Source organism: Nanorana parkeri, unplaced genomic scaffold (genome assembly GCF_000935625.1).
Source record: "Nanorana parkeri isolate BGI_ZX_2015 unplaced genomic scaffold, ASM93562v1 scaffold141, whole genome shotgun sequence".
In the NCBI taxonomy this organism is placed as follows: Eukaryota; Metazoa; Chordata; class Amphibia; order Anura; family Dicroglossidae; genus Nanorana; species Nanorana parkeri.
Genome location: NW_017306409.1, coordinates 931524 through 947950, shown reverse-complemented (window position 1 = coordinate 947950; position 16427 = coordinate 931524). Strand labels below are relative to the sequence as shown.

The following is a 16427-nucleotide window of genomic DNA, read 5'->3' as shown; positions in this document are numbered from 1 at the left end:
TGCATTGTGCTGTATAATGTACTATTGCTGGGTTTTGTAGTCCTCTATAGCCGGTGCCATTCTGCATTCATTGCTGTCTAATTTTACACTTTCCATTTCACTATATTGCACACCACACTATCTTTTTTTCTTTTTTACTTCCACCGCTCCAAGCATGCTCCTGTGATGGACTACAACCTCAATACAAACTAGTAGTCCCATCACTGGAGCCTTTTTTTAAAACTTTATTTTATTGTTTATCCGATTAACCGATTAATCGAACCTAATAATCGGCAAACTAATCGATTTTGATAATAATCGTTAGCTGCAGCTCTAGATGGAACGTTGAATGACAGTGCTTGATATTGTGTATAAATTGCCATCCTTAAGCCTTAACACATTACAACTTGGTTGTACAATATTATAGCTTTAGGCCTATCTGAACAATCAGTTTAGTATGTATTTAGGCAGGTCCTTGGGCTGCATTTGGGCTACAGTGGAAATTATAGCTGCATGAGATTGTATAGTTAGAGTCTACCATAAATGGTTGGCACAAAGCACAACTGTACTTTTAAAGTAAACTTCTGTAGGAGAGCTGCATCCTGCTGCTTGGTTTACTTCACCTCTGGTAGATGTCCTCTTCTGCATCTGCACCGTGAGCCCTCATGGATAATTATGGGGTCGTATCAGGAGCAGCTCTAGTCTTGTTCAGCCTGTGGGCCCGTTTACACCCCAAAGAGTGCTTTCCAGAGCGTTTGGCTTCTGGAACGCACTGGAAAGCAAGCCGGCCAGCTCCTGCATTCAGGGGCGGGAAGGGGTGTGACAGTGCATTGAAGTCAATGGCACTGCAGCCACACCCCCCACCTGAAGTGCGATTGCCCGCACCCCAACGAGTGGTACATTAGTGCCTGCGTTCTGGTCCAGTTCGATCTACAAAAATAGTGCATGCTGCATTTTTGCAGATCACACTGGACCGGAACACAGGCACTAATGTGCCACGCTTTCGGGTGCCGGCGATCGCACTGCGGGTGTGGCTGTGATGCTTCTGCAGAGCAATTGTTTGAACCCGTCTGTAGGTACCAAAGAAATCACTTGGTTGTCAAGTAGCTCATCCCTTTTTCGTGGCTAGCTTTACATCAGGGATGGATAAATAAATATGGAGTCCATGAGCCAGCACAACTTTTTTAGGAGCAAGCTCCATTGACGACAACTAGAGAAAACCTCAAAAGTTAGGCACCAGATGTAGATAGGCCTCATTCACACAGCTAGGAGTCGGCCCATACAGATCTGTACGGTGTGCACGGCTGTATCGGGCTGTTCCCGGGAAGGACAGGTGCTGTGTGTGATAGTATGCAGCAGCCTGTTCTTCTATATGGAAGGACGTGGCCGTACGCTCACAGGAGCTGCACACCCATGCGGGTGTCCGTACTCGTATACCGACTGGATGGATCCTGTCTGCTTCCGAGCACAGACACCCGCATAGGTGTGCAGCTCAGGTGAGCGTACGGCCGCGTCATCCCATAGGGAAGAACAGGCTGCTGCATACTATCACACGCAGCACCTGTCTTTCCAGGTAATGGCCCGATACGGATCTGTACGGGCCGACTCTTACCTGTATGAAAGGCCTTAAAGAAGAATTCACTACTTGGATTCTGGGATTTGCCTATCTCTGCTCTGCATGCATATTGGGTGAATTAGGTGCTAAGGAAGCATAGGCAAAGTCTGGCAGCATTCATGGGTTTCAAGTGGTGGAGTTGAGATTCCCTACCAAAAGAGGTGTACCCCTGTGGACTAGGAGCCTCCATTGTAATACAGCCTTATTGTATGGGGGCATTTGTGGGAATAATGACTGGATGCATGGAAAGTAAAACATTTTTACAGATAACCCTTAAACCTGCCTGATAACAAAAAAAATTTGTTGTTTTTTTGTTACTGGAATAATTGTTTAATATTTGTATTTTTATTCTGTGAGAAAAGCGAGGCAGTAAATCAACACACAAGACATATCTGAAACTGGCAACCTCAATGTGTGTGAATTTCCTCTTCACAGGTTCATGAACCACAGAGCCCCGGCCAACAGCCGCTACAAACCAACTTGCTATGAGCATGCTGCCAACTGCTACACACATGCAGTAAGTAAATTCCTGCATCTCACGTAATGTTTACAAGGGGGGGTAATACAGCTTCCGCTCAGCGGTAGTGCTGTCGAGGGAAAATTGATGAGTGTATTCTTTTTGTGTTGGTGATTTTGATATTTTTTTTAGAAACACTACAATGTGTTTATTAACCAGAAACAAATACTGGTGTGCCTCTTTGATTTAGTTTCAGTTTTTCTAAAGGATATGTTCAACTTTTCTTGTTTTACTGGTATTTAGCGGCTATAGTGCATATGTGTTCAAGTGATTTTGTTCTATACGTCACCCCTTTTTGCCTTCTACAACCAGATACACTACGATATTTTAATGGTTATACAGAAGTTTTGTTAGGAAACTATTTATTTGCCAGAAAAAAAACATCCCCTGTGTGCCTCTCTGATTGAGTTCTATTTTGTTGTAGGGGACTGATTTTTGCATCCACCTGCCTGGACCCTGTCTAAAAAGGAGCAACATTAATGGCCACAGAAGTGCTCCCAATGGACAGGGGAATTGCAGTTGGGCAGGCTTAGCTTAGAGGGTAAGTTAACTTTCTCACAAAATGTGACAAAATGAACTTACTGACACCACCCTGCCACCTATGCTGGCCCCCTTTGAGCACTTCTGAGCCAGGGACCAGGTCCCGGGAAGTAAAGAGCGCCCCTCATTGGTCAGCGCGGTCCTGGTTTAGGGCTGCAGCTAACAGTTATTTTCATAATCGATTAGTTACCCGATTATTTCTCAACTAATCGATTGGTTGTATAAAAACACTCTCTCCTCTCTCTCTCTCTCTCTTCTCTCTCTCTCTCTTCGCTCTCTCTCTCCTCCCCCCTCCCGCTCTCTCTCTCTCCCTCTCCTTCTCTCTCCCCCCTCCCCTATCTCTCTCTCCCTCTCCTTCTCTCTCTCCCTCTCCCCTATCTCTCTCTCTCTCTCTCTCTCCTCTCTCTCTCTCCCAACCAACTAATCAATGATGAGAATAGTTGCCAACTATTCTCATCATCGATTATTATTGATTTAGTTGTTGCAGCTTTAATCTGGTTGTAGAAGGCACAAAGTAGTAAGTTATAGAACAAAATCAGCTGTATACGTGTGCACTATAGCCGCTATATAACAGAAATACCTGTGATATGCCAATACTGCAACCGATGGCACCATTTTTAAAAGTACAGATTTGCGAAAGGTAGTATAATGTATTTGCTTTGCTATCGTGCTTTCCCGTAACTTTCTCAGAAAGTTTTACTTACACTTTGCTGCGGGAGACTCTTGGCTCTGTGCCATACCAGAAGTAAAAAACAAACCCTCATGAGACAGACATGTTCAGCTAGAGACTTTCTCAAGTGTGTGAAAGGTGAACGTGTTCTTTAGCAAGCGCAAGGCTCTTTTGTAGAAAGCTAGGCTACAACTGAAACCAAACGGCAACCTTCTAATAAAATACAGGAAACACTGCAAATATGCTAAATTCAAAATGCCTATAATGCTTTTTCAATATAGTCCATTGCAGGCAGACTCAGCAGGCTTTCAAAATAGTTAGTGGTAAGACTGCAGCACCTTTTCACATGATTCTCGGCTGTTAAACTTTCCTTTCATGGTGTGAGCATGGTGAAGGGGACCAAAACAGGCCCATGGTGGCTTCCACTCAGTCTAGAGAGCCTTATAACTCCAGACAAATGTTCTTTTCTTTTTAGATAGAATAGGAAAGAGTTAAAATGTTGTCAGGTTTTATTTCTGTCTCTGACCCCATTGGTGACATTTTTTGCCCTTTCCTGATCATGGGACATCAGGACAAGAAATTAGAAAAGGAGGGCGTAGGAAGCAATAAAAACATTCTCAAGTTCCCTATGCTACTAAAAATTTGTTTTTTTTGTCTGTGCCCTCTTTGGGTTTCCTATTACTTCCTGCTCTGACAGGAAGTGACTAGAAATCTCCTCAGCAGGGACCCAGACAGTAGGCTGAAGCCAGGCTAACATTTTTTTTATCAGGAACTGTTGCTTTGGGTTCTCACCGTAGCACAATGGCAGGTCATGCTACCTAATGCCTAGGAATTTGGTCACTTGATCTCTGCCAGAGGGGAGGATCCATAGTAGGTATGTGTTAGTAGAGTGTTGGATTCCAGAGTAGACAGAATTCAGAAGTTAATTTGAATGGCAGCTCCCTGGGGTATCCCAAAGGGTCCCTGGAGTATTAGAAGGATGAAAGCCACAAAGCTAGAATCAGTCCAGTTTTATTTTTCACAACATGTAAACAAACGCAACACCTTTCAGGGGGTCAGAACTCCCCCTTCATCAGGGCTTTTGTGCTTTCAGTATATTCAGATTTAAACTGGACAACAATTGCAAACTGATGCGGATAGCATGAGATCTTGGTTTCTTGTCAGTTGATGACCCGGATCTCATGCTATCCGTTTCCAATGCTCTACAGATGGGAGGATGCCTCAAGCCTATTATTTTATGCAGCATGTGGCTAAATTTCTAAGAGGGTTATTCACTAAAGAGCTGAAGGATCCAGCCGTAGCCGTAGCGATCCTTTGGCTCACGTCGGCCGCCGGAGCCCTTTGGTTCAGTCGACCTGAAGGGCTGCTGTACGGCTATTCACAATAGCCCGTACAGCTGCCGAGCCGAACGCATATGCTCCAGCTCAGGTAAGCCAAAGTGACAGCCGAAGCGGGGAGAACTGTCTGCGGAGCTGGCATTTGCCCTGGTATGGCGGGCGGTTCGCTCATCTCCCCCTTTCCTGCCCTGCCAGGCCTGTGCTCGGATCAAGGGTCTGGTTAGGAATTTTAGGGGACCCCACTTTTTTTTTGTTCACCCGTTTTTGGGGGTGGGGTTCCTCCTTAATATTCCTACCAGACCTAAAGGGCCTGCTATGACTTTTGCCGGGGAGCCCCACGCTGTTTCTTTTTAAATAGGGGTCCCTTCTAACTTTCCTACCAGACCTAAAGGGTCTGGTATGGTTTAGAAAGGGGACCCCACGCTGGGTTGTTTTTTTTTCTTTTTCTTAAAATTGTTTTTAACTTCTCTTTTCGTTTTATTATTTTTTTATTCTGCTCGCTACCTCGGAGGTAGCGAGCAGAATGCCGCTCAGCAGCATTCGCTATTCACTCACTGCTGTTCTGGCCCTATGAGAATAGGGGCGAACGGCAGCTAGTGAACTGCCAGAGCTTCAGCTCAGCCGATCCAGATGTTCGGGTGACTGAAGGCAGCCGATGTACGGCTGAAATCGACTGTACAGAACCAAAGTGCATTGCCGAACAGTGTTCACTTCGCCTCGGTTATTCATTCGGCTGCCTTCGTCAGCTTAGTGAATAACCCTCTAAGTGTTCTGTCGTGTGATTTGGTAGGATCCCAAAGGAATAGTTGCTGCAGGACTGGTCGATATTTTTCAGTACTCTCAGTTTTTATCACTTTCAAGGAAGGAGTCCAATTCCACAACAGGGCCACTTTAAGTGGGAAAGAAAAAGCAATCAACCATTAAATTATTATTCAAGTGTTTCATGAGAGATGATTTTTTTTTTCTTTACTGCTTTTCCTTCTGGCTTCAGCATTGCGAAATAGCTATAAAATGTGGTCACACCACCGAGAGAGAACATTAGCGATTGCTAAGAGCGTTTGAAATCCTTAGTGTTATTGCTAAAAGGCTCCTTCTGTAGAGCTAAGTACAGTAAATAATTAAACAAGAGTTACCTGCATCATTTCATTCATGTTGTGAATGCTGTCCCATCATAATGATGGTGTCACATGTCCCGGGAGAACTTATAAATGTCGATAATTGGATGATCCAATACCCCAGAAATGTATAATAGCTGCGTATAAATGTTCTGCAAGTCATCAGGCACAAGCTTCTCCTGTCATAGTGCAATGGGCCAGGGGCATGAGAGTAAACCCATCTGGACTGTAAATCCCTAAAATTCCAGGACATATCTTTTGGTTTAATTGAGGACCTCTCCTAACCCCTAGCATCCAATAGAGCTTCAAAAATGGTAAGGGACTATAAACACTATGCATTGTGTTGATGCACATGCATTAACTCAAGGCATTATTGGGCGTTACAGGAGAACTAAAGCAAAACTTTTTTTGGCTTTAGTCCTTTTTTGGGTCACAGGAGTATATTAACAGGAGTATATTGTGACTCAAGCTCAGCATATAGTGGGCTGACAGAGCAAAGCCACGCTGCAGCTGGAGAGGATCCCAACAATATTGTAGTGTTGCCTGATTGACAGCTGGCTCTGCCTCTCTAGAGTCGGAGTCAGCTGTCCCCACACCCTCCCCTGTCTAGCCCTCCATTGAGCTCTCTCTGCAGGTAGAAGACCGTGAGGCGAGCTATCAGCGGTTCGTGATCACTCCGCTCTTGATCTATAGAGCAGGCGTGTGACACCTGCAGTGTCACACGTCGGCTCTAAGTTTTAGGATGTACAAATTTTACTCTCCCAGTACTTCTCCTTTAAGGCACATTGCTGGATCCAGACTGCCGCTGAATGCACTTAACGGCCTACCACAGTATTTTGCTGCTGTTCACCTAGCTTGTCAGGGGTTCATCTCGCATACATTAAGATAAAGACCCAAAACTTACCTCCAGCCTCTGTCAGAACTATGTCACAAAGTTTGACGTCTTAAAGCGGAACTATTTGAGGGCTTGAAAGCATGTCTTTGGGTGACCATTACATTTGTGGGTCAAGTACCGCTTTAATGTTAAATCATATCTAAAACCAGAATCTGTAATATATTGCAGCTTACCGGTCCTTTGGTGGGGTGGGAGCATTAGGTTTTACTTTTCAAGCTGAGAACGTTTTTAGCAAGTAAATAAAAATACTTGCTGATCTTGGCAGAATTGCTGTGCCCTTGTCACTTCCTCAACAAAGGACCTTATTTTTATTGTGTAAGCTACTAGTCCCACCAATCTACCAAGTAATTGAGCTAAACGAAGGCAGACATGTGTGAAGGCCGGCCTTTGTGACAACCACAGCTGCCCTTTTAGATACAATGGAGAAATGAGTGTAGACGCAGAGGAACAGGAAGTGTGTTATTTACAGGAATACAAGGAGACAATTAGGTAAAAAAAAGCCTGAAAATGGAAAATAATGAAGCCACCACTGGTACTGGTAAGCTGCTTGTTTTGGGTGTTCAGATACAATTTAAGGACATTTTATGCATGAAAGAAATTGACATGATCTCTTTTTTCAAAAGCAGTGCACCACGTGTGCTGTCATGCGCTGCAGTGCAGGTGCATTGCCTGTACTGTGAAAGTGCCTACAGGTACCATTAAACATGAATCACACAACTTAAAATGAATAGCACCACACATTACAAAATACAAATGGGCCCTAAATGCTGACTTAGACCCATAGCAGCCAATCTATGGAGTTTCATCATCACTGGCCCTACCGCCAACACCAGCCAATATTTTTTATTGAACACATTTTTAGCCGAGTGGGGTAGAGTTAGAACTTCTGAGCGTGTTTTTATTGCTGCTTTTACTTTGGCGCTAGTGACATTTACTTTTTGGGATTGGATAAAGCCTGTGAACTGCCTATGTGCTTTGCTTGTGCTGGCTGCACAGTGCATTAAAGGAGAACTATGGGGTTAAGTCTTTTCCCCATAGTTCTCCTTAGGGTAACGGGAGGACACAAACTAGCGTCCTCCCGTCACCCTAGGCTCAGTATACCGCGAGCTGTAGCTCACGGTATACTGAGACGCCGCAGCTGAAGCAGATCCCGACAATTGTGCCGGGATCCACCTAGCTGCGTGACTGACAGCTGACTCTGCCTATCTAGAGGCAGAGCCAGCTGTACCCGCCCCCTCCCCCGTCCGATCCACCAGTCAGCGCTGGCGGATCGGATCGGAGGGGGGAATCCAGCCCCTCCCCTGTCACGGCAGAGGGCCGTGACAGGATCGAGAGGTGAGCGAACGCCGGTTTGTGTTCGCTCACCTCCCGATCTACTGAGCCGACCTGTGACAGTCTCATTGTCACAGGTCGGCTAGAACTATGAGGTGAGGGAAAAGCACCCCCCTCATAGTTCTCCTTTTAAGATTCCTATTAGTTGGTAAACTGTATGATGAAAACTGACTCACTTGGTTTTGTTGTAGAGCAGGGTTAGCTCACAAGTAGATGTGACAGATGTGGCTATCGCGACATCTCCATAATGCGTGATTCAGCCATTCATGGCTTTCTTAAATTTAACACAGCATGTGAAAGCCTTAGCCGTGTCTCTAAACCCAGAAGTCAGACAATTAAGTGCAATAAAACGACAGAACTACAATGCCCTTCCCATGTGTTTGACTGCTCACCCAGTGACATCACTTTGTGCATTAACAATGTAAAGTAATGCTGGTAGACAAGTTCCAGATGAGTGTTTGTGTTCTTATTCATTGACCTTTGAAGGTACTTGGATCAAGAGAAATATGGAGGCTGCCACTTCCTCCTGAAACTTAGTTACTTGACTGTATCTGATTTCAGTACTGGCACAGCACAAGAATGCAGCAAGCCAGAACTTTAATCTGCATATTTACACCAAGCATGAAGAGAACTAGGGATGCACCGATACCGATGCTTGTATCGGTGCCAATACCGAGTATTTGGGCGAGTACTCGTACTCACCCAAGGGCTCCGATACTTACCCTGATACCGGAACTTCCAGCCAGAGGGAGATTTCCTCTGACCGGCAGTGCCACGAGGATGGAGCCGAGTCATTACCCGACTCCCAGCTTCCTGATTGGCTAGCAAGCCGGCTTTACATTAGGCAACCTGGCTTCCTGACCAATCAGGAATCCGGGCGGCACATCATGACCTGCCTCCTGGCTTCCTTATTGCCTTTGAAGCCGGCTTCACTTGTCACTAGGCAGCCAGGCTCCCTTACCAATCAGGAAGCCGGGCGGCACGTCATGACCCACCCCCCGACTTCCTGATAAGCCAGGCCCAGGGTACCTTAGGATGCTGGTATTGGTATTTGATATCTGAGTACCGAAAAAAAAAATATTGGTAATCGATACCAAAAAAATGGTATCGGTGCATCCCTAGAGAGGGTTATAACACTACCGGGGGTTTTTAAAGTAGAACAGAAGCCAAAACTATTTTATTCAGCTTTTTTTGCCATCCTTGACCCATTGAGGAGACTTCCCTTCACTTCCTATTCGATAGCCGCAGGAAATCCCTCCAAAGTGAGTGGTCAGTAGGGTCACCAGAACTAGCGATCCCTCGTTGGATGGTTTCCCATCTATTCCTGTTCTGAGGACATCCCAAAATTTGGGATTTTCCTTTCACTTTCAGTGAGAACAGTCATGAGGACAAATACAGAGGGTGAATCTCCATAATGGGTACACAGACCGCAATATAAAACCTGACAAGCGTTCTAATCCCTCTGCACTCCATACAACATAAAAAAAGGTTTGGCTTCAGCTGCACTTTAAGCAGTTTCATCTACATTTCAAAAAAAGAGAGAAGGGAAAGTATACAGTAGTTGTTTTGTGGTTGGATTTCTTCTTTATTATGCTTATGTCTAAAAAGATACAATGACCCTGTCCAGAATGCACTGACAGAGCACTGATTCATCACTGAATGGCTTCCTCACAGGTTTCAAGCAGACAGGTGAGCCTCAAAGCAGGCTGCTACTGCTGTGATGTTTTTTTAAGCTAACCCTCAGTGCTCTGAAAATCCTGCTTGATGCAATTAATATGTAAAACAACAGTTTAAACTTAGAAACATAAGAGAAACTACTAAAATAAACAATTATAGTTTTCCTTTAAGCCACGGGAATAAAAGACAACTGTTAGCAGCCATCTCAGTAATATAGTTTACCCAAGTCCTGAAAGGCTTGACCTGGCAAATATTGGACAGCCAATAGGAAATGTCCCAAGTCACACAGGCAGTGACATGGACCCTGGCTTATGTAGACAATAGCCGACAGAAGACTTGGGACTGGAGTCTCATGCGACTACAGCTTTAGGTAAGTAAAAAGGCCATTAAGGCCTCATTCACACTAGACACAGTGCGTTCCGGCCCGATTCTAGCCAGAACGCATTGCTCCCAGCTCACTATGTTGTGGGGCAGGAGGGGGCAAGCACTACTTTGTTCGGACCCGACCGCTGGCATAATGTACCTTGCGATCCCGTTCAGCCGATCGCATTGCAGCCGGAGGGCGTGGCAACGGTGCCATTCACTTCAATGGACCGACACGCCCCTTCTTGCCCTACAACATAGTGAGCCGGGAGCAATGCGATGCAGTGCGTTCTGGCCAGAATCGGGCTAGTGTGAATGAGGCCTTAGACAAGTGTTTTATCTTAAACCAGGGATAAATTGGAGGGGGGTTAATATTTGCCTGGAGGTGGACTTTAAAGCCCAAGTAAATTGTCTGTTTAAATCTGCTAAATACATTCCAAGTGCATCCAAACGAAAGGTATGCAAAGTCTTACAGTTTGTTTTCTTTAGGCCCTTTTCATGCAGGCAGTGTTCATACCATGCACAGATCCCGTGCTGATTTCACTCTTGTGACATCCAAGTCCATTCAGTTTTTTGTTCTATCCTGCGCCCCATGTTGTATCTATCGGGAGTCCGATGTAAGCAGACATGAGTCCGTTTACATCTGTTTACCTCCGATCAGGTCACAATTAGGTCCGTCAAAACGAATGTTCATTTTTTTTCTTTTCCTGGACAGAGTCAGGGGTAGTCGGATGTAAATGGACACAGGTCCGTTTACATCTGGCTGCCCATTGTATTACATTGGGCTTGCGGTCAGATCCACTGAAAAACTGACAGATGTGTCTGAATGGACTGCCCATCTGAAGGGGGCCTTAGCAAGCAGGCATACCTTGAATAGAAATACCTGTGCCCTGCCAGCATACAGTTGAGCACTCTTTTTCTTTGTGTGGAAGCAGTGGTCTCTCTACATAGGTCCAACTCCCTCTTTGCTGAATCAGAGCTCTCCAGCAGGAATCCTGAGCTGTGCTGATTGCAGAACTATAGGTCTCACTCTGTAGGGGATTTTAAAAGAAATTGTGTAAAGACTACAGTTTACCTTTGAAATCTGAGATAAAAAAGGGGAAATAATAGATTCTGTATATTTTATAAATAGGATAGCTGAAAAAGTGCCTTTAAATTTTCCCTTTTAAAAGGTCTTGTGTCGGGCTGATGTTGAAAATGCTCCAAATCCCTCCTCATCCTATTGCCAGCAGATGAAAGATCAGCTGGCAATTTGACAGTCAGAGGTTCATATAGGGGGCATGTGGCACAGACAGAGACAGTCTACCAAATGGAGATTAATACAGTCTGACTTATTTAATAATGTGGTGCTGTAAGCACAAACGTGTTCTCTCCATAGTCCTTTTGTTTTGCTTTTGCAGAGCACAGTAATGGGTTTACTTTAATGAGCCAGTCTATAGGGTAAAAAATGCCAATGACCTCATACAAAGGTGATTTAAAGTGGAACTTCTGTGCAGGGATGGACAAATCCGAGGAGCCAGGTAGTTGATGCTTCTTAAAATTCAATGACGTCTAACTCTTGAGGTTCTCGCTAATTGTCAATGGAGCTGGCTTCTAAAAAAAAACCCTACTGGCTCCTGAATTCCGTATTGATTTGTCCACCCCTGCTTTAGTGTAAAAAATGCTAGCAAGAAGGCTTTTATTGCAGAAGAGAATCCATGGAGGTTATTCACGTTGGAGCCGAAGGAACCAGCCGTAGCTTCGGCTGATCCTTTGGCTATCTTCGGCCGCCTCTGCCCCTCGGGTTCAGTTGAACCGAAGGGCTTTGCCTTCGGCAAAGCAGCCGAAGGCAGCCAAGCAGCTCAGTCGAGCCGAAGCCGAAATGACAGGCGAAGCCGACCTATCTCTATGCAGATGACAGCTGGGCGCGGGCCAGCCGTGACCTCAGGGCTGGCTCCGCCCATTTGTAATGACAGATCAGCGTCCCCGAATGACCTGGGGACGCTGATCTGTCATTAAACAATAAATGTGAGAAAGCCACTGACTGCTAGCTTCTGCTTCTTCACTGTGTATTTCCATGCTGGGGAGGTGACCTAGCTTTACGGTTAATTTGCAGCAGAGAAAAATCAGGTCAATAGCCTTGCTATACATTCTGGCAGAGCTGTGTACATCTCAGGACAGGGTGGACAGAGATACAAGTCCTTGGGCATGTAAAATAACTCCCATGTATGTATAGCATATCAGTAATTTATTTAGCGGTGGAGTTCAGCTTTAGTAATCTTATCAACGTGGATTAACAGCCATGACTCAAAGTATTGAAGGCAGTTGAACAGCATGATGGCCAGGTAAATTTTGTTAAGTGTGAGGTCAGCATTGGCAGACTCTGTACTTCTCTAAGCGCAGGTTTCATTCAGCACCCACATTGATGTTCTCCTAACATGACCCTTGAGGCCTTTGACATTATTGGCAATCATTGCACTTTTATCTCTTTCACTTTGACTATCTCCTGATGGTTCAGAGTCCACTGCAGTGTATCCTGTGCCGCCTCTGAGCAAATGTTTTGTTCCAGATGTTCCAAGAATCCAGGTTAGCCAACACGTGGCATGGCGTTGTTTCTGCTGGGGGAAAGCTTGTACATAAATATTAGGATTTTGCTGCCGTGATGGAAAACCTCATGTTTGGTTTGGATCCTCTCACGGAAATCTCCATTGTATATACACAGTAGCTTGAAGTTATTGCCGTCCTTTCCGCTGGTAATAAGGAGCAAAGTTTACACATCACTAAGTAGCAGGAACCCTCGTTAAATGTCAGTGGTCACCAGGTCAAAAGGACCAATGGGGCACAGATAGCAAAAGAGAACAGAGGGCTTAACCCTTAGCCATCCAGAATAAAAATTAAAAAAAAACCTTTGGTTGCTTAGCGGAGTATAATTACCATAATGCTAAGAAGCAGGTTAGCTAATCGCTAAGGTCTATAGGTTGGACTCGATGGACTTGTGTCTTTTTGCAACCTGACTAACTATGTATCTATGCAACTATGTAGGTCAGAATTTCTCCACCATTTCCTCGAACTCAATCAGCCGGCCAGATAAACTTTTCAAATCATAAAATTCTTAGAATAGTTGATAAAGGTGCTGTAAAACATGCATAGATTATTTAATGAGGACAGGCAGTTCCTGGATAGGTTATATGTGAAAAAGGAGAGCTCCGGGATATGTTATTACACTGCCTGGTCAAAAAAAAAAAAAGATTCACACCTGGATTTAGCTAAAAGAAATTGGTCAGAGCCTTCCATTGGATAAGTGTTATGATCTGGGGTTGCTTCAGTTGGTCAGGTCTAGGTTCAGCAATGTTATGTTCCCCAGAAAATGAGGTAAGCTGCCTCCCTGAATATACTGAATGATCAGGTTTTTCCATCAATGATCTGTTTCTTTCCTGATGGCACATTGGGCATATTCCAAGATGGCAATCTGGATTCATCGTGCTCAGATTGTGAAAGAATAGTTCAGGGAGCATGAGACATCATTTTAACTCATGGATTGGCCACCAGAGTCCCCATTGAGAATCTTTGGGATGTGCTGCAGAAAACTTTACGCAGTGCTCTGACTATCCCATCATCACTATGATGGGATAGTCAGATCTTGGTGAAAAGTTAATGTTGTGACATTGCATAAGCTTATCGAGACAATGCCACGTTGATGGTGTGCCGTAATCCAAAGCGGAAGGCGGTCCGGCGAAATATGAGAGTGTCTGGCTTTGTTTTTGGCCAGGCAGTGTATATGCAAAAGGAGAGCTAATTGTGTTACACATGGCACTCAATCAAATTCTCCATTTAATTTTCTCACTTGCAATAGGTCGGTGGGAGGGCGTTTGTTACTGCTTGCATATCTAAATGTCAAGAGTAACATATCGAAACACTAAAACCAAAAACATAGTATATTGCAGGTTACCTGGCCTTAGATCTTGTGGTTGCATTAGTTTTATTTTGCAGATTTCTTCTTCGTTTATTTTCCTGCCAGTAACACACTAAAGCTGGCCATACACTATGCGAATTTCGGCTGGTTTCTAATGAACCGGACTAAATTCACACCCTTTCATCCGGCATCCCTCGATCAGCTAATCGAAGGAGGCGGTTGGAAAAATCTTCGAACAGAGGCGGCAGCCAATGAGCTGCCGGCTCTATTCAGGTTCACTGACAGCGGCCATCGTCAGAGTACTATGAAGACATTAGAAGAATTCTCAATCAATGCTCGAAAGCATTGATGGAGGAATCTGTTATATTTTCTTCATTCAGCCCACCGGTTGAAGAAAAAAAACATTACAATGTGTGGGCAGCTTTACTGTCGCTTCCAGGAACTTTGAATGTCTGTTTTCCCCATCACATGCTAAGGCTCCATCCATTGACCCCCTACGCCATTGCTGTGCCCTCTAGTGAAGAAGAGGCCAGTGGGTGGAATGGCAGTTAACAATAGTTAAAGGAGAACTATGGGGTCAGGGCTTTTCCCCATAGTTCTCCTAAGGGTAACGGGTGGACACAAACTAACGTCCTCCCGTCACCCAAAGCTCAGTATACCGCGAGCTACAGCTCGCGGTATACTGAGACGCCGCAGCCAGGATGGATCCCGATATTACTGTCGAGATCCACCCAGCTGTGTGATTGACAGCTGGCTCTGCCTATCTAGAGGCAGAGCCAGCTGTACCCGCCCCCTCCCCCGTCCGTTCCGCCAGTCAGCGCTGGAGGATCGGACATGGGAGGGGGTGAATCCCTGCAGGGAGCCGTGAGTGACAGTCACAACTCTCTGCAGGGACATGATCGAGAAGTGAGCGAGCAACGGTATGTGTTTGCTCACTTCCTGATCTATTGAGCCGACCTGTGACAGTCTCATTGTCACAAGTCGGCTCAAACTATGAGGCTCAGTGAAAATCACTCACCTCATAGTTCTCCTTTAAAGTATATCTGAACCCAATAACAAAAATGTAATATATTGCAGCCTATAGATTCCTAATTGTTATGGCTTTTTTCAGGTGAAGTACTTTTTTCGAAGGAATAGAAAAAGTCCTGTCTATGGGTGACAGTGCTCACATGCTGTACTCCATCTATGGAGGAGCAACATTGTCACCCTAGGATAGGAAGTGTGTTGGGTCTACAGATCATCTCTCCCTCTCCTTACATCCATAACAAGGGGGTATATTGTAGATCACCAAGAGATCTGTTATCATTTCAGATAAAACTGCAGAGATCACAGGAACATATGAGCTCACTTGATTTCTAGCAGTGTTAACAGAAATTGTTTTGCACGTATTATTATTATACAGGATTTATATAGCGCCAGCAGTTTGTGCATTGCTTTACAATATAAGGAAGACATGACAATTACAATACAATTCAAGACAAGGTGGTAAGGAGGGCCTACAATCTAATTGAGCTGATATAACAAAATGCTTTCAATTATGTATTTAATAGATCAAAAGGGAGCAAATAAAAGAAATTAATTGTTAGGATTTTGCATCCTAACAAGTATCACACCCCTTTGACTCCCCCAACACCCCTTGGCTTGCCAGTGCTCATCACAGCTAGCTTTCCTGCATGCTTACCTCAGGGCCCTTTACTAATTTTGCCTTGGGTGCAAACCTGGCCAAAGTACTGCCCAATTCAGGTATTATCATATGAGTTATACAACTATTTCTACTTTCCTTTGTAAATGGCAACATAGAAGTCTTTTACAAATTTTACATCGACTTAAAGTGTCTCTAGAGCCAAAACCTCTTGTTAGTTCTCCCCTTTTTACATTGATCCTGCTCCACTCCACTTGGCACTTTGGGGTATGGGTGAGCATGTGACTAACTCCTTCCCTCATATGACAGTGCTGGTGCCTCGTGATTAGCACAGATTTGTGACACCGGGGTTACGCTTATAGTAGGGGAGAGCAAAGAGATGACTTCCTGTCCAATCACAGCCTGAGGGGTGAGCAGCAAAGTCCTGGATCTGTCTAGCTGGTGAATTTGGATCACAAGACTAGCTGAAATTACAAATCTTTTGGCAGATAAAACAGTAAGTGTATTTGTATTTCAGTGGTCCAGGCTTAAACGGACTGACGTTTTTGGAATTAATTTTTTGTAAAAAGCTTACCAATGATGGGAAATCTTTAAAATGTTTGATGCAAGCTGTAAGTAAACATGCATATATTTTCTATTTATTTTTTTTTAGTTCCTCATTGTCCCTTCTATAATTGGAAGTGCTCTTCTACATCGTATGTCAGACGACCGATGGGAAAAGATAACAGCCTGTATTTATGGCATGGGCCTGTGTGCTCTTTTTATAGTGTCCACTGTGTTTCATATAGTCACCTGGAAGAAGAGTCACCACCGGTATGTCCCTTGGTCTAGAGAACCATTGCCGGGGGGGGGG

General features: G+C 44.6%; 1 protein-coding gene across 1 annotated transcript in view; it reads left to right on the top strand.

The window, feature by feature from the left end:
* Window positions 1-16427, top strand: part of MMD (monocyte to macrophage differentiation associated) — a 44821-nt gene that overhangs the window by 19470 nt on the left and 8924 nt on the right. The window contains exons 2-3 of the mRNA XM_018554092.1: window positions 2030-2111; window positions 16227-16387. Coding sequence (XP_018409594.1) covers window positions 2030-2111; window positions 16227-16387 — 243 coding nt within the window. The remainder of the gene's footprint in view (window positions 1-2029; window positions 2112-16226; window positions 16388-16427) is intronic.